Source organism: Dendrobium catenatum, unplaced genomic scaffold (genome assembly GCF_001605985.2).
Source record: "Dendrobium catenatum unplaced genomic scaffold, ASM160598v2 original_scaffold_144855, whole genome shotgun sequence".
NCBI lineage: Eukaryota > Viridiplantae > Streptophyta > Magnoliopsida > Asparagales > Orchidaceae > Dendrobium > Dendrobium catenatum.
The window spans coordinates 1124344-1142443 of NW_021463285.1; the positions used below are offsets into that span (position 1 = coordinate 1124344).

The 18100-nt window shown below is 33.4% G+C and overlaps 2 protein-coding genes across 4 annotated transcripts in view; both read left to right on the top strand.

The window, feature by feature from the left end:
- LOC110113194 (RAB6A-GEF complex partner protein 1) overlaps positions 1-11051 on the top strand; it is a 51527-nt gene extending 40476 nt beyond the window's left edge. For both annotated transcript variants that reach the window (XM_020845657.2, XM_028692215.1), the window contains 9 exons: positions 2038-2095; positions 2373-2432; positions 2515-2556; positions 2642-2769; positions 2855-2990; positions 3069-3146; positions 5579-5695; positions 10428-10490; positions 10600-11051. In XM_020845657.2, the coding sequence (XP_020701316.1) occupies positions 2038-2095; positions 2373-2432; positions 2515-2556; positions 2642-2769; positions 2855-2990; positions 3069-3146; positions 5579-5695; positions 10428-10490; positions 10600-10692 (775 nt within the window). In that variant the 3' untranslated portion in view covers positions 10693-11051. The remainder of the gene's footprint in view (positions 1-2037; positions 2096-2372; positions 2433-2514; positions 2557-2641; positions 2770-2854; positions 2991-3068; positions 3147-5578; positions 5696-10427; positions 10491-10599) is intronic.
- A 654-nt stretch (positions 11052-11705) lies between these two features.
- LOC110113199 (peptidyl-prolyl cis-trans isomerase FKBP20-2, chloroplastic) overlaps positions 11706-18100 on the top strand; it is a 13683-nt gene continuing 7288 nt past the window's right edge. The window contains exons 1-3 of one of the 2 annotated variants that reach the window (XM_028692211.1): positions 11706-11965; positions 15949-16012; positions 16109-16341. In XM_028692211.1, the coding sequence (XP_028548044.1) occupies positions 11920-11965; positions 15949-16012; positions 16109-16341 (343 nt within the window). In that variant the 5' untranslated portion in view covers positions 11706-11919. The remainder of the gene's footprint in view (positions 11966-15948; positions 16013-16108; positions 16342-18100) is intronic. The other variant, XM_020845665.2, reaches the window with a different exon arrangement.

The following is an 18100-nucleotide window of genomic DNA, read 5'->3' on the forward strand; positions in this document are numbered from 1 at the left end:
TGTGATTTAGTCAAGTTCAAATTCTGCTCAAAGGTTTACAAGTTCAAGTCCAAGCTCAAGTACGAGTTTCCTTTGTCCACATTTTGTTCCAGTTTGAGTTCAAGTAGCAAGCTCGAGTGATCTTATTCAATTCACTTCATTTTTCAAATTGAGTTCGAGTTTGAGTTTTATGTTCGGGTCCCCTGATGTTGCAATGTTTGAGTTCCCAGTACAAGTTCAAGTGCTTGTTCAGGGTCTTTATGAAGTCCTTGCAAGTGCAATTTCATATTCGTATTGATTTGAATTTGGTTCCGGTTTGATTTTATTTCATTTGGGTTTGACCTTTAGAAATAATTTAAATTTTGTTCAAGTTTAAGTCAACAAGTCATCTGTTCTTCGTACAAGTCCTCTGCTCATTTAGTTCAAGTTATGTGCAATTTTGTTCAAGTACAGGTCCTCCGTACTGTTGCTCAAATGATGTCTTCAAATTGTTCAGGCTTTGTACATTTCAGTGAAATTTTCGGCAGCACCCCGGAAATTCTCTTGTTTGGGGGAAATGTAGGGGAGCTTGGCCTTCCCACCATGCTACTCGAGCGTGTATGGTAGGTGTACTTAGACACCGCGGGCGTACATTTTTTCATCCCACCATGCTACAAGAGCATGTATGGGGCCTTCAATAGTACCCGTACAAGAACACAAGTGGCTCTCCCCACCACGCTACAAGAGCGTGTATAGGGCTTACCCACCTCGTCATATGCGTCGCACCGGGCTCCCTCCTATCGTGCTACTAGAGCACGTATAGGTGGTTCTCCGGTCCGATACAAACATCGAGAATTAAAATAATTAATTTAAATTAATTATAATTAAAAATAATTAATTACTATTAATAGAAATTAATTATAACTAATTAAAAATAATTAGTTATCATTATTAACAACTAATTATGATTAATTATAATTACTATTAACTAATTATAATAAATTAAAATTAATTTATAATTATTTATAATTAATAAATGAATAAAAGGCAGGGTTTATACTAAATCCCTGGAGTTCGGCGGATTTGCGGGATTTGGCCGAAGGAGCGTGCGGCGAGGGAGAAAGTTACCTTCACCACCAGCGAGCTTCTGTGTTTGCTTCTGATAATAATGCCGCTATGTCCGATCCGACGGGAAAGGGAAGGCGTTGGAGGAGCGAAGTCGCAGAGCCGCGAAGGATCGGAAGAAGCCGTACGAAAGGGAGAAAGTAACTTTGCAGCGAGCGAACTCCCATTCTTTCGTCCGATCAAAATGTCGGAACTTCCAATCCGATCGAAGAGGACGTCGTCGAGGGAGGAGGCCGAAGACGCGTGCGATAGGGAGGAGGTTCCTGCGCAGTGATGAGCTCCGATCGTTGCTTCCGATCGAACTGTGGTGACTTCAGCTCGGACAGGGAAGGGAAATCGCAGAGCAAAGTCGAACGAGGGAGGGAGAGTGAGCGAGCGCTTCTGCCTCCTTTCCTCTCGTTTTAACGACACATGGGTCGTGGGAGAAATGACATCGAACGTGCGAAGCCAGTGGTCAGATGTCCGGGTCGCTAGATTTACGGGATTTGAGTGGCGACGACGTGGGATTCGACATTGAACAGGTACGAAGAGATTTCTTTTCTCATTTTTTTTGTTTTCAAATACGGGTCAACAGTGTTTCATCAATTTGATAAGTTTTAATCATTTGCAATTAAAGTGCTTCTTTTTTTATTTACATTCCTTCACACATTGAGAAAAGTCCTAAGTGGACGATTTGGGTACTTTTTTTTTTGTGAGGGTTTTCTGAATAGAGAACATGAAATGAATGATTGTGCTTGATATGGAGCTTTCATAGGAAGCTCTCGATTTGAACTATGATCTTTTCCGTAGTATGGAAAAGATGGTACAAAAGTATTGATTTTTTTTCCCATTTTTTGTTCTCTCTTTTCTTAGAAAAAGATCAAAGGGCCCCCTCAGGATCTAGTTTATGATGCTGAATCTGGAAATGCTTTAGAAGGATGTCTAAAATTTTAAATGGTTATATTTTCTTTGCAGGTTGTTTGAAGAATGTTTCCAGAGAAGATGGTATAGGACTGCCGCTTGCTATATATTGGTATAATATATGGCATTATCAGTTCTTATGATGCCTTTATAAGGAATAATGGCACTAAACTCTATTAGTTTCTTTGTCCAGAATGAGAAGTTCTTTATCCATGATTTTGATTTATGCTGCATGTATTGTCTGTACCATACTGCTTTTAAGTTCCTTTCCATCTTTCGTTAAAGTGCAGCATGGTTCAATAACTTTTGCTACAAAGTTGCAAGGTTGTGGTAAGAATCTCTCTTAAACTACTCTTGAAAATATGACCGTGTAAAATTTGTGAATATAGGTCATTGCTAAACTTGAAGGTCCTGCAGTTAGTCAGTACTGTGCTCTTCGCTTGTTACAAGTATGAATTACTCTAGAATTTAGAATAATTTTGAAATTTAGCATGGAATATTAGCAGTTAGCATGATATTTGCACTTTTCAGGCAACTCTGGATGAATCTTTGTATGAGCTTGCCGGGGAACTGGTATGTTTATGAATTTGGTAAATAAATCCTCATAAAAATTAGGTTGTTTTCTGGGGCATAAACTGATTTATTTTCAATTTTTTAGGTTCAATTCCTGCTAAGATCTGGCAGAGAGTATGAAAGTTCCACTTCTGATGCCGATAAATCTCCTAGATTTTTAGGTTACTTCCTATTTGGTTCTTCTTCGAGGAGACAATCTAATGACTGGAAGAGGTATGTGCAAAAAAATAAATAAATAAAAGAAAAAACCGACAAAGGCACCCCTATACAACTGATCCGATAAGCAATTTTTGAATAGCACATCATTCAAGGAGCCCAGCGCACATGTTGCTTCCGTCAGGAACATTTTAGAGCACCATGCGAGCTTTTTGATGTCTGGGAAAGAACTTTCTAAACTTGTAGCATTTGTTAAAGGGACTCAGTTTGATCTTGTGGTAAGACTAAATTTTCATTGTTGCGATCATTCTGGACGTATCACCTAAGGATTTGAAATTGTATCCATTTTCATGCAGGATTTTCTTCAGAGGGAAAGACTTGGATGTGCTCACCTGGACAGTTTTGCTTCTGGGCTTGAATTAATTGGCCAAAAGGTTTGATCTTATTAGATTTATGGTATCCTGTTACGATGATCACATGTTGTGATCACGCTTGTTGAAAGAAAGTTGTCATTGCAATTTATTGAACACTAACATGGATAGCTACGATGAATCACCACACACTTGACTAACCATTATTGAAAACATTTTAGTTCCTTGCAGTAAACTTGTGGGCTTAGCTTAATATTATAAATATAATAATTTAACCAAATTAGTGGCAATCAATGTCTCTAGGTGTGTAACAAGTATTGAGTTTCATAGTGCTTATTCTAGAAAACGTGGGATTTGTTTTCTCCAAATTTTAATCAATGTAAACTAAAAACTTCAACCGAAATCACTCTCTTCTCATCTGTGCCTTTATGTAAATCAGGATTTGCTTCAAACTTTTAATCTATGTTGGTTAGAATCTTTTCCTTTTTGGAATATACTAATGTATCTTCACTAGAATTGCAGACTGCAATGAAATAATTGTGCTTTTTTGGGAGAGCATTATTTGTATTCTTTCTTCGTATGGATACAGATTTTTATTCTCATGTCCTTGTTTTATGAATACTTCAACACTTGAAATCCGGCAATTGATATCATGTCAAAAAAACTTTCCTAAAATTTTTGGTGGTCGAGTAAGTGTTCTTATTACATTTTTTGTAAGCTTAACAGTTATTTTTCCTTTTCTCAACAATAAATTTACTGACCACATTGAATAATAAAATTAGTAAAAATAGTTGGTGGTGAAATCAAAATGTGCAAGAAAATATAAAGAATAAGAATATTTGTTATAAAAATTAATTTAGATGTAAAAATTCTGATAATCGGGAAAGATATTAGGAGTCCCGTAAGAAGTCTAATAAAGCAATTTGCGATGCAAAAATTTTAGTAAAGTTTTTAATGATTTATATAATATTTTTTATACTAAGGAGGACGAAATATATATGTATAAGTTAGCCAAACAAAGAGATAGAAGTAGTAAGATTTAGTTCAAGAGAAGTGCATTAAGGATGTAAATCAAAAAGTGCTTCTATTAGAATTTAATATTCAACAAAGGTGGATGAGATATTTTGCTAAACTTTTCAATGAAGATTGTGAAAATGCCAATGACTTTAGTGACCTTAGCACCCTAAATGAAAATAAAGATTTTTATTTATTGGAAAGATGTCAATAGAGGTGCGAAAATGCTTAAGAAATGAAGGAATTTCTTAGCTTACTAAACTTTTTAATATTATTTTGAAGACTAAAAAGATGTCATATGAGTGGAGAATGAGTGTGTCGATTCCTATTTTTAAGAATAAAGGTGATGCATAAGATTGTGTGAATTATATAGGAATTAAGTTAATGTGTCATTCTTTAAAACTATGGGAGAGAATTATGGACCATAGGTTGCGGTGTGATACTAATGTTTCTCAAAATCAATTTGGATTCATGCCAGATAGGTTTACTATGGAAGCTATACATTTATTGAGAGGTTTGATGGAGAAGTATAAAGAGAATAAGGAGGATCTTCATATGACATTTATTAATTTAGAGAAAGCATATGATAAAGTTCCAAGAAAAGTGCTTTGGAGAGTTCTAGAAAAGAAAAGGGTTAATAATGCTTATATTCAAGTTATTAAGAATATGTATGCAAAAGCTGTTACTTGTGTTCAAACATAAGGTGGTTTGACCAAGTATTTCCCTATATCAGTTGGATTACATCAAGGATCAGCCTTAAGCCCTTATCTATTTGCTTTAGTCATGGATGTTCTCACTAGACATTTGCAAGTGGTTGTACCTTGGTGTATGTTTTTTGCTGATGATATTCTTCTTGTTGATAAGATTAAAGAGGGAGTTGAAGGTATGATATGAAATGAGCATATACGTGAAAAGGTTGGTGTAGCTCTAGTGGAAGATAAGATTAGAGAGAATCATCTTAGTTGGTTTGGCCACATAGAACGACGACCTTCTGTTGACCGGTTAGGAAAGTAGATGTATTGGATTTGACTTATGTTAAGAAAGGTAGAGGCATATCTAAAAAGACTTGGTTAGAAAAATATTAGAAATGACCTTTCTTTATTAGATTTAAATGAGAATTTGACTATTAACATGACACAATAGATAAAAAAGATTCATGTAGCTGACTCCACGTAGTGGGATAAAGGCTTGATGTTGTTGTTTTATGAATAATAAAACTACACGTCTATTACTTCTTGCTTGCTTTTTCTTTATGAATGTTGTTTTTTGATATTTTGTAGGTATATTCCTTCAAAATATACTTAAATGTTTCTTCTTTACATAAAAGTTTGGAACTTATACCTACATGTAATATGCTCCCACTGCAGTCAAACACCAGGTCTTATGAATACCTTAATACTGCGGAGTCTGCAAGAAAGTACCTAGGAATATAAATATTTGATTTCAGATCAGCTTACCTTTTTTCTTTCTTTGTTTTATAGCTGCAAATGGGAACACTCCAGAGTCGTTTAGATGCTGAGTTCCTTCTTGCACATATGTGCTCTGTGAAATTTAAGGAGTGGATCGTAATCCTCGCGACTCTCCTAAGGCGTATGGAGGTAAAAGTGGTGAATTGTATGCATGCTAGCTTTGAGTTTTCTTTAATGTGTTTTGGTTAGTTTGCCATTTTGTTAAGATTCAATAGAGCCTTGTTTGAATGAAACTACTAAAACTGAGAATATATATATCTTTTATTAACCTTCTAAAATACTTAAATAATTTCTTTATATTACATAGTGCACTACTTTCTGAAGAATTTAGAGAGCTGCACGGGAAAATTTCTTAACTTGAATTCTATGTTTTCATGATTATCCATTGAGTTCGTGTTATCAGAACCAGGTTACAACTATATTTTATTTACTTCCTATATCATATCCCAACCGATAATCTCCTTTTCCTTTTCCTCTCCATTTCCATCAAAAGACAGCTGCGCAAGCTGATGATGAGTGTGCGCCTAATGCTTCCTTGAAGTTGAACCTACACAGGTTATGTGCTTTACAAGGCATATATAGGTTTTAGAAGATTTAGTAGATCATTCTGCAATAGACATAGCTAGGCAGAGTAGACCAAGTAAATTTGTGGGAACTGAATATATATTATTTTCAATTAATTCTCTAATATAAGGGTTCTACATGAAGCAGTCGCATCCATTATCAGGCAGTAACATGTATTTCAAGTGATCGAAAAGTGCTTGAACCAGTCATATGTTTGACCTACTTTTTAAAAAATACCTTGGAAGACAATTGCCAAGATTTGATGATATCTATATAATTCTGACTTCAAAATTGGTGTGATTGATTGGATATTTTTCTTTTTTTAGTGATTTATATTTAGGAATTTATTTAGTGATTTGTATTTAGGGATTTATTCAGTGATTTGTAAATAAAAGGAAATATTTAGATGTTTTTTCTTTATTTATTATACTTAGAATAATCCCTTACCTTTTCCTTTTTTTATTTTTATTTTCTTGTAATTCATAGGGTTTTCCTATTACTATAAATATGAAGGTTAGGATGGCTTGTTATGCGATTTAATGCAATGCTGAAACCCTTTCACTAGCTACTTGCATAAGCACACACTCTAACGCAGGCGCTATCCTTTTCTCTTATTGTGTTCCTCTTCTCTTTGTCTCTTTGGTATCTCTTTAGTACATGTTCCTTCTCTCTCACCCTACGCTTTTCTTTTCTGCATCGATTGATTGGGTTCTTACCCACATCTTATGGCTACCAATTCGTTCTTGAGTTGAGTCTAGCCTGCAACCTTTCATGCCTTTGACGCTCTTTGCCTACGACATCCCATAATAGCATTTGCACCCTTCGCCACACACGCTTGCTTGCTTGCTTGCAAAAACATCTATGTGCATTTATTTATGCTTCCTTGCTCCTTTATTTCCTACAGCTCACTCCTTTGATTGCATGCGTCTTTGAGTTATGAACCTGTATTCGGTCATAGTGAATAATTTTGAGTCATTAGTGAATTTCTTCGCAAACTAATATACGCCACATATGTAAGCCTCGAATTCAAGATCTCTTGGTTGGAGCCTAAGCTCCCATTTAATAGGCTTAGGTGGGCTGTATACAACCATGTCTGTTACAACATACCTGTGGATATGGGGCAGTTTACCATCAACTATATAGCCTTGTTCATGTCTTTTCTAGTTGTCTGGGCTTTTGGAGCAGTTGGTTATGCTAATTGGTCCTATGTTAATTTGATATCCCAGCACATTCGTGGGTTCAAATCATTATTGATGCAATTGGGGGGCATGCTAGTCTTTTGCAATTACACGATTGAAGATTGAGTTATAGATTTTCATTCACTAATGGTGGACAGCTGAGTCATTAATGCACATTCGTGGCTTTGAAGTGGTTGGATCATTGATAATAAGGCCTTAGTTTTGTCTTCTCCATTAATGGTGGCTTTTGGAGCACTTGCTTGCACTAAGTGGTCCATGTCAAAGATTTTTTTTTCCAAGGCAAATTTTTCTCCTCGGGTTTGTTGTTGTAAATTTGAAGTACTACCCCTTGCACCCAAAGTGTCCTGGTTTTAATAGGAATAATATGGAACAAGAAAATTGCATGAACTATCAGACTACCTCCAAAACCTTCAGCTGTAGAGTACAGCCAGTTACATTGTTAGGCTTTGGAGGAATCCAAAGCCAGCTTCTGTGACACTAAATTGTAAAGCAAAGGAATATACAGACTGAACTCAGTTTCACTGTTACAATTTTGCTCCTATGTGATGACTTAAAAGAAGGAATCTATTACAACCCAATCCTGAGAAAAAAACTATTAAAAATAGGCACAAATCTATGTCGATAACAATTACACGCGCACACGACTAAATCTCTATAAAGCCAATTACATCACTGGACCTCTTTTACCACATAACAAAAATCCGCAATAAGAGATCATCTTGGACCCTTTTCTACGCTTACACCATATGAGCACACCTTCAGAATCTGGCTGGAATTGTCTTGATTGGCTGGGAATACATTCCAGCCACCTGCAGTGGACAAGATTGTGCAAAATGGTAGAGTCTATTTCAACTAAGGCTCTCTGAAACGAATTAAACAATCAAAGAACAGAGGAGCTGATTTGGAATAGGTTTCTTCATTCCAACAAGTTGATTTCTCTTTCCTTCAATTCTTTTACTTGTGAAGAAGGCCTGAGAATATAGTCGCTTTCTGCAGAAAACCAAAAGACAAGAAGATAGTTCTGTCCCAGAAAATTATGTTCATGGAGAAAAATAAGATTGAAAAATAGAAAACCCGATGTGAATATGTTCTTGATGAAGTCAAGTGCAGTTCCTTAACTGTGCTTGAGCATTTCAGTGATTGGGATATGCCAAAACTCCTGGAATCTCAGAATTTCTGCTGCCATCTGTTGCAGCCTCCTAAATGCTGGACAGATGCATGGTAGTTCCAAAACAGAGAAAGCAGAGACGCACGAAATGGAAGCTTTTCCCTGAGCTGGCGGACTGGAATGGGCTTAGTTTCATGGGGAAAAGGGTATGGCACTAGGTAAACCGATCTTGGCAAGATTTTGGACCCTTTAATGATCTCCTTTTTCACTCATCTCTCCTAAGGGAAAACCCACCCCAATGCTAGTGAAATCCTTTCCAACCCTAATAAATCTGAAAATTAACTTAAAAAAAAAACTCCACTCCTAACACAACAATGAGGTATTTATAGAAAAACAAAGTAGCACTAAGGATCCTAATTACTAAACTACTTTTAATATCATGACCCGGTCCGGAGTCTCGAATTAATGAGGTAGGAACGAACAGTCGGACGGTAAATACATTTTTCCATAATTATACATAATAGTAATGATTAATATTCTTCAAACACTGAAGAGCCACTAAGACTACTTGTACATTGAATATGCATTTAAACTTTTCATTTGAGCGTTGTCTTCTGTAGACATATTCCTCTTCTTTTTCAGTCATTTTTATTTATCAGGAGACTTACCTGAAAGTTTAGTTTAATAAGTTGAGTTTACATGATAAACTCAATAGTTAATCAAGCCTATAACATAGAAATTTCGTATACATAAAAAATGAATATGTTCCTTTGGCTTTCTTTTCCTTTTGCATTTATATATATATATATATATATATATATTATTTCTATTATATTTTATATACAATAGTTAGGTATACAAAACAAAGCATACTTATTTTGGTCTTTCTTACACATAAATTACTTTTCATTATTTTCCATTTATCCATTTCCATTTTATATTTATTCCATTTCCATTAGTACATGAGCACCGTTTAAATGTACCTATAAAAGTACAATCATTTTCATTTAACGTGCACGGGTACATTGCTTCCCCAGCTAGTACCATACGGGGGTGAATTCTTGTAATTTGCATGCATGAATCTTTTATTTTTCCAATTTATACTTTCATTTACATTTTATAAATTATTTCATATATTTCATTATTCCTTTCATATATCTTTATATGTATTTTAAATCATATATATTTAACCATATACAATTTCAAATTAATTTTCTTCTTCCTTTACATATGTTTTAAATCAATAAATACTCTTTTTCACGTATTCATATATATTTATAATATCATGCTATTTGATGTACATTTCTCTATCATATTCATTTAAATGTCAAATGTTTATCTTCGCATATGTATTTGAATTAACATTGTCTTATACATAATAACATCTAATATGAAACATTACCATTAGAATCTAAATGGAAATACAACAATAAAATTTCTTTTCAAAACTGTAAATACCCATATTGAATGTTTTGGCTTCAACTCCTTCCAAATCTTCTACTTTTGAGATAGCCTTCCTTAATGCAACATAAAATTACACATACAATCACATAACTATTACCATCTTTAATTTTCATTAGTTTCACATAACAATTTCCCAAATACAATCTTACCTCAAATCCCTTATTTTGAAGTTGAGATTCACCGCTAGTTTTCTTCTCCCTATTAGACGACCACTTATTATTTTATTAATTAAAGAAATTCAAAATAATAAATTTGAATGTAAATAATGATTAGATTACTTACCCTTTTCTCTATTGCCAAAAAGTGAAAAAACTTCAAATTCTAAATTTTCTTTTTCTCTTATTCATACTGTTTTTATGAAAATTAGCCTACAGTTGATTTCACATCAATAGACGGTAAAATTCTAAAATTTAAACATAAATAAATCTTAAATTAAAGTTAATTACATTCAAATACCTTGTTGTTAAAGCTAAATCTGACATATCCTTATCTCATTGTGCTGGTCATTTATGATTTTTTTTCCCAGGTACTTTTCGATCTTTTCCGACATGATCCAAGACTATGGAAAGCATACAGTACAACTCTTCAGGTACAATAAATAGTTAAATACTATTTCCAACAAATCTGGACTCATCAATCAATTACAATCTTTTTCTTTATTGACAAACCTCTATTGCATCCTTCCTCAACCATTGCAGTCCCATCCTGCATTTGATGAATATCTTGATCTTCTCGATCTGTTGGAGGAGAAGCTTTCTTCTGTCACAGATGTTGATGAGAATCAGTTATAATTTTGCTTCCAAGTATGATTGAAGACCACCACCAGTGTGCTTGCAGAAAATATATACAGGCTGCTCTTATGGGCTGTTCATGGCTGCCTTGCTGAGACAAACTGGCCTTTAAGCGATTTCTTTCTTGGTAATTTGATAGAAGAAGATAGGCAAATGTAATTTTGTATCTGCCATTCTTCTAATGAAACTGTCAAATTCTCTATGATTTGTTGCAATCGCTTTGTATTTACAATTTTGTTGCATTTTTTGTTACAAATTGGGTATTTTGGGATCATCATTTATCTCATACAAACTATTTTTGATGGGTTTTGTGAGTCATTTTCTTAGGTATTATGAAACTCATCTTGGTTTTCCTCTTATGTATAGATTTTTTCATTGCAAAATAGATATATTTATACTTTCTTAGGTTTCGTTTGGGATAAATTTTTTAGTGCTTTCTAAAACAGCTTTTTAATACACAAATTTCTTCAACTCAAAATTTTTATACTAAAAAATCGCTATAGAAAACACCAATGAAACCGTTCCAAACAAAACCTAATTTTGTTGGCAACAATGGGTGTTGAAATAGAGAAATTATTGTGTGCGGAATCCGAATACATTTGGATTCCAATCACAGCTTGCCACGTCATCGGATGCACTCTGGGGCCCAGTGCATTCAATGATGTGGCGCATGGTGATTTTTGGATTCCGCACATAATAATTTCTCGTTTAAACACAATAAAGGTTGCTCATAACAATACTAAATAAACGTTTTAAGTTTTGTATAGGATAACATTTTAAAGCAATTTTTTAATATAAAAATTTTTTATATTAAAAAATTATTTTAGAAAGCAATAATAAGTTTATCTCAAATAAAAATAGATTTTATTTGAGATGATTTTTTTATTATTTTTTAAAGTAAATTTTTACTATACAAATTAAAGTTATTGTGCTAATATGGCTTTGAATTATTAGAATTATCTTTATTTTATGCTAAATAATAGATATTTTTTTGTTTACTATTTCTATTTTCTATAATATCCGTATATAGATAAATTCGCTCCTGACTGCGTTCAGAGACGCTCCACAGCCACTCCGGGCCAACTCCGCTCGCCGCCCCCCTTGTGGTCGCATCTCCGTTCAGTTTCTCTTGCACTGCTCCTTATCCTCTTCGACTCTTCACCGAGACTTATCCCTCTTTGCTAACGTGGAGTCTCCTCTGCGTTGCAGATCTTCTCCGCTTCTGCCATGACAAGTGTTCTTCTTCTCAATGGACCTCATCATGTTTTATCAGGTCAATGTTTTTTTTTTCTTTTTCTCTTTTGAATTCAAGAAATACGTCTTTTTGTTTATTTATTTATAGTGGTGTTGATTGAATGAGAGGTTTCAGCTTGGGATGATATAGGGTTCTAATTTAGTTGTTTGCTGTTTTATATGCTTTGGTTTGGATTTTGTCTGCCTTCTTATCAATTAATAATGTAGCGAGATTTAGCTCTAAATGATTCTGCTAGGACAAAAGATGGAATAAAAAGCTTATATTTCATGCTTGAGTGATATATTGTTTTGTAACAAAGGAACCGTTAGGTCTTCCTCTCCATTCTCTGAAGTCTTCTTGATGGAAAGAAAATGCAGGAATGGGAGATAAGATTCTGAGATAACTTGTCAGTCTGAAAAAGCTTTCCATCAAGGCTTTTATCAATACTTGGTTCTAATGGGTCTGCATGCTTCTTTGGCCCCAATGTTTTAATTAAAGGATCATATAAAATCACATAAATGGGCTTAAAATAGACTTGGAACCATTTATTAAATCTATTATGCTAAACTATTAATTACTTGGATAGTTGTAGTAGACCCTATAGCTTTGCTTTCAAGTTTTAGCAATCCTAATGAGCCTCGAACCTTTTTTGTCAGATTATTAGGCTTGAGTTTTTGTGAGGTTAATGGAATTAAGACATTTTATAGCAATCATGATATACTCAATATGTGCATTTATACCTTACCCTTATACCTTCTCATATGTTTTTAAGTCATAAAATAGGTTATTATAACTTAGGTGTGGTGGGCTTGTAATCGAGCTAAGTTGAGTTAGACTTCAGATGATTGTGACATTAATCTTATCCAAACTTACCCCATGGATCAATAAAAAAAGATTTGAATTCAAGCCATCCAACATTTTGGTTGAGCCTTCCCAAATTTTATCCTTATAAGCCAAGTTTTATATTGCTAATGTCAAAAATAAAAATGAAAGACAACTCAAAATTGTGAATATAAATGTAGCTTTTAGTGAAGAATTTGTTTAAGATCTAGACCAACCCGCCAAAATATCATATAATCAAGTATTAGGAAAATTGATTTGATGGTAATAAAAATAAAACATGTTTATCAAATATATATTGAAGCTATTAACAATCTGTTTGATTGTAAATATTAGCATTAAAATAATAATGCATGGATTATCCAGAGGATTTTCACTTTCCACTTGTATTAGGATTACATTCAGGGCCAATTGTAAGACTTCATTGCTATATCTTCTATCTTAAGTTTTCCAAAAGCAATTTTAGTTTATGTAGGAAATGTGCTTAGAAAATTCCCATTTTGTGTGTGCATGCTCTATGTCTTCATAAACATTGGTGTAACTTATGAAACAACTTGTAAATCTATGTCAGAATATGATGCTTTATTTTTATAGAACAAAACAATATCACAACATCAACATAATAGTAAATTAAGCCTAAATATATATGTTTCTATATTACTTATGAAGATGCTTATTAAAAGATATTCAAAGTAAGGTGAATTGATCTATGTTAGTTTTTTTAGGTAGGATATCTCTTCTAAGGAAAAACTTAGAAGAAACAATGAGGAAAATTAAAAAAAAAAAAAGAGACTTATGACTGGTAGAGTAAAGGCAGTGCTAATAAATTTACATGCTATTTTTTGTAGACATTTAATAACACATACCAATCAATATTATTGAAAGATTAATTGATACAAAATTTAATATTTTTAAGTATCTTAGATATATTACATAAAATAATAGCATGTGGTTAAGAACCTAACTTCTAGGTCAATGTTGAGTGGTTAAAATGGATATTTGTGTAATAAATGCTATATGGTAAGAGAATATTATTGAGAACTAATGGTAATTTTCATGAAGTTATAGTTTTATCCGCTATGCTATATGATCTGAGGGTTGGCAAACAAAGGGGTCATTAATAATAAAGTTGATGTAGTGTTAATGAAAATATTTAGAAAGATTCATCATAAAAGTACAAAGCATAGATTGTGAAATGATTATATTAGAGGGACAATGAAAGAAACAACAATGAAAAATAATCAAGTGGGTATGTACACTTAAGGAAGAAGATACATTAGTAAGATGGAGATATAGTTAATATGGAAGGATTTGAAAGAGATATAACAAATATAATCTCATAAATATTATGCAAAAATATTTGTACAAATAGGGGCGAAGCCAGGAATTTTTTTTATGTGGGGGCACAAATCTAAAAAAATCCTCAACCTTTTTCATTTGGGCTTGGGACCTACATGGGCAGTTTTAATTTTTTTTTTAAAATCTTTAGATTCATTATAAAAAGATAAAATACAAGATAAAGCAAAAAAAAAAAGCTTACAATTGAGAGCATCAAATTTTGAGCTTCTTCATATTTATCTGTAATTTCTCTCGCCGACTCTTCATTTTTTTGAAATCATTATACAATCAAGCCATTGTCAATACTATTAAATATATCTTTTTCAATAAAAAGTAAGTAAACAATTGCTCAATCTGAAGAGTAATTTCTTGATTTAAACTGCGACCTTTTGAAGCTCGATTACTTTCTAGTTGCTCAATTTTGTTTCAACACGACTTTGTTTAAATTGTTTATTGTAGTCCTAACATAAATTTTTTTGCTCATCTCCTACAAATTTTCTTTTGAAATACCTTTCCATATCTAATTTTAATAAAAACAAGATTTAAATTTTTATGCTTGTAACAAAAGAAGATTCTATGTTAGTCAAATGATAACTAACTAAAAAATTTATCTGATTATTACAGAGCAGTACAACAATCAAAATTCTTTACTTCTGAAAATATACCTGAATGCAAAAATTACGAGATTACACATTATTCTTACTTTAATAGTGACATTCCATGTTTTCCTCTAAAGAGGTAAAAATGAATCACATTCACATGACCACAATAAAGCAATCTTAAAATACAGAAATTAGTAAAACACAACAACCAAATCAAAAAATTCATAAGCCTTTCAAGCTTTAAAACAAAATAACCTGTAAGAAATACCGTAAGATTTAGAGTTTTTATGTAGTTATTTAACAGTAAAAGTCAGAAGAAGTGAAGAACAGTACCTTGAAGGCTTGATTTCTCAGATGTACCAAAGAAAAGACAAGAACTTCGTCGGTGAATACAGCCATCGACTCACCGTCCTCCGCCCCTTCGCAAGCCGGCGACCCGCCGTGAACAAGAAAGCAGAGGAGATTCCAGATGCGGAGCAAGGATATTGTTTCCAGGTCGCCGATCAATTTCCTTCGACCTTCGCTAATGACTAACCTGCTTCAGAGAATCGGAGTTCAACCTCCAATTTTTCACGTGAAAGGAGGCGAAGCGGAGTCTAATCTAGAGGCGTGAAGCTTCTTCAGTCCATCTGTGTGAAAGGAGGCGAAATGATTTTTTCAAATTTGCAATTCCCTAGTCACAAAGCAGCTGGAGGGAACAATAAAAATATGCATTTAATGTAATTAATTAGCTATAAACAAAATTTAATTAAGCTTAAATTGAAATGTCAGTGGGGACCCATGCCCCCATAGTAAATCTGCCACTTTGTACAAAATTGAATCTAATAGCTCATCTAGCACTCAACAAACATCAATTAAGCGGAATTCATGGGGCCATTCATCTAGTTGGGACATGGCTAATGTTGATGATGGTGAGAAGAGATGTAAACTTGAATTAATTTTTCAATAGTTTGATAAGGAACTAGACATATGTAATTCCTTTCCTCTTTCTCTCATTGTTTGTTGTTAATCTCTCCATCTCTTTTTATTTTGCACCATTAATTTCTCTTTTCTATTCTCTGTCTGAAATGTTTTTGTACTTTTTATTATAACTTTCCCGCATGGGCTACAAATGCTACAAAAAACTGCAATGTGTTCTTTGAATAATGCATAGATCAGAAATTTTCTTGTTAATCTTCTAGCAATTTTTTTTGTACTTCATGAGCCTCAGCATGATTTGATTTGTTTTATTTAATGAGACAGGAAAACTTCCAGCCACTGAGGTGGCTCCTGGAACTTATATGACCCAAATGATACATACTAAAAGGTTTGGAATACCCACATGTTTTTTTATTAATTGATGGTTCAACATTATTTGTGATGTATGATTTTATTTATTTTGAATCTTATATACATGATATAGTTTCTTGAAAGATGAAAAAGAAAATGCATGCTTACCAGATTCGATTGTGACTTGCACACGGAGGGTCATCCTAAGGCTACCTGTGATTTCTTCTGTTTTGTTTTTCTCTTATTCCGCCAATGGAAAGGTTAAAACTACGACTCCGTTCAATGATAAGCGCCTTCTAGAACAGAATAAGAAGATTCAAGAGGCAAATCAAGCACCAAAAGACTTCCCGAACTTCATTAGAGAAGGTTAATTTTTCTTATTGTTTATTCTTATTGTTGCTTTGATGGCTATTTACTGACGAGTGATGATGCATGTAGAAAAAGAAGTTACTACTATGTCAAATTGGTGTGCCAATGTGGTGCACTGAAACTCAAATGGCCAACAATAATCTATCCAATTTTGAGTTTGATTTTCTATTATGTTCATAATATGAATTTTACTAGAGTTGTATCATGAAGCATTAAGAAAGCGCATGTTTCCTAATAGTATATGTGAACTGAAGTTTACAATTGTCTTTTGTCTTTTAAGATAGTATGTGAAATCTTTTTTACATTAGTTTTTACATAACACTGATATTTTGTTCTATGGATTATGAATTATAATCACTGTAGCAAAAGCAACCCGAGAAACCTAGGGGGTTACTGCTTTGGCATTGTTGTCTTCTTTTGGAACTGAGAGGTTATATGGATTATCATGACAACGGATGAAGGACTAGTTTCAATAAAGCACTTGCCTGAGGCTCAGTGAAGAGGCTTTGCAACTTTTTACCTCAACTTGTTCAATTAGAGTCATCTTTAAAGTGCACATTTTCTATGTTTTATTTACTTAGAGGGAAGGGGAGGAGGAAAAAAAAAAATTCAGCAACATGAACCAACCTACCTTTAACAACACCTAGTCTCCAGTTAGTTCTTCTTTGATCACTTTTTCTAATTTTGTTCAAAGCCAAATGAAATGGGCTGAAAGCAATCATTAAGATTTATGGTGCCGATGCATAAAGCACTTTTGAATGCCTGATGCTTTGGTGTCAAATTTATGAATCTTCCTTCTCTAATTGTTCTTATTTAGTATTGTCTAAGGTGTTTATTTATTTTCTGAAAATAATTTTGCACAACTTTTATCCAAATTACCTTCAGTTTGCTCATTTTTCCATAGTTTTTTGACAATGTTTTTTGTACTTCTTTTACTAGCACATTTTCTACCCATCGTTGTAGAAGCCAAACTTTATTTTTTAGTATCTTATCTTCATCAAATGTGACTAATACTATCCCTCTTATATGGTCATTTTGCAGTACATCCTTAATTATGCACATCTATTTTAACAATCTCAGTATCATGCATAATTATTTCTATCAATCTTTTCTTTGATATCAAACTCTTAAATTCATGCAGCATAGGTTGGTTTCTTGCAATTTTATTATATTTACCTTTAAACCTCTATGATATTCCTTGATCCCATAATACTCTTTAGGAATTTCTCCTTTTTAACCACATGTTTTGATTATTGAAGTTATGTTCTCAAATATATTTCATTCTTTTTTTTTTATAATAGATTCAGGATATAATTAAGTATCATTTTATATTCTAATTATAAGGGTAACTTTATTTTACCCCCATCCCTTGATCGGAATGACTAATGAACACATAACGCTCATGTGGTTTAAAAATATTTCTTCAATGCTTATGTGCTTTTGACTAAAGTCATGGTTATTTTTTTCTTCGAAAATGTTGAAAAAAAAAAAGATGCTAATGCAAATAGACAACATGTATAATCATACCATCCACCTTGTCTTCCTCTCCAACTCTTTCAACATCCACCTTGATGTGCTCCATGCCTCTACCCACAATCCTTACTCCTTCAACAAGGAAATCATAGTTGAGTTTCTCTTCTGCTTTTTTTTTATCACAATACACCATTTGCACCTTCTCCCCTCACCCTATGATGCACCGACACTTCTCCTCAAAGAGGCGTGCAGTGTCCGACACCGTGTCCGACACGACACTCGT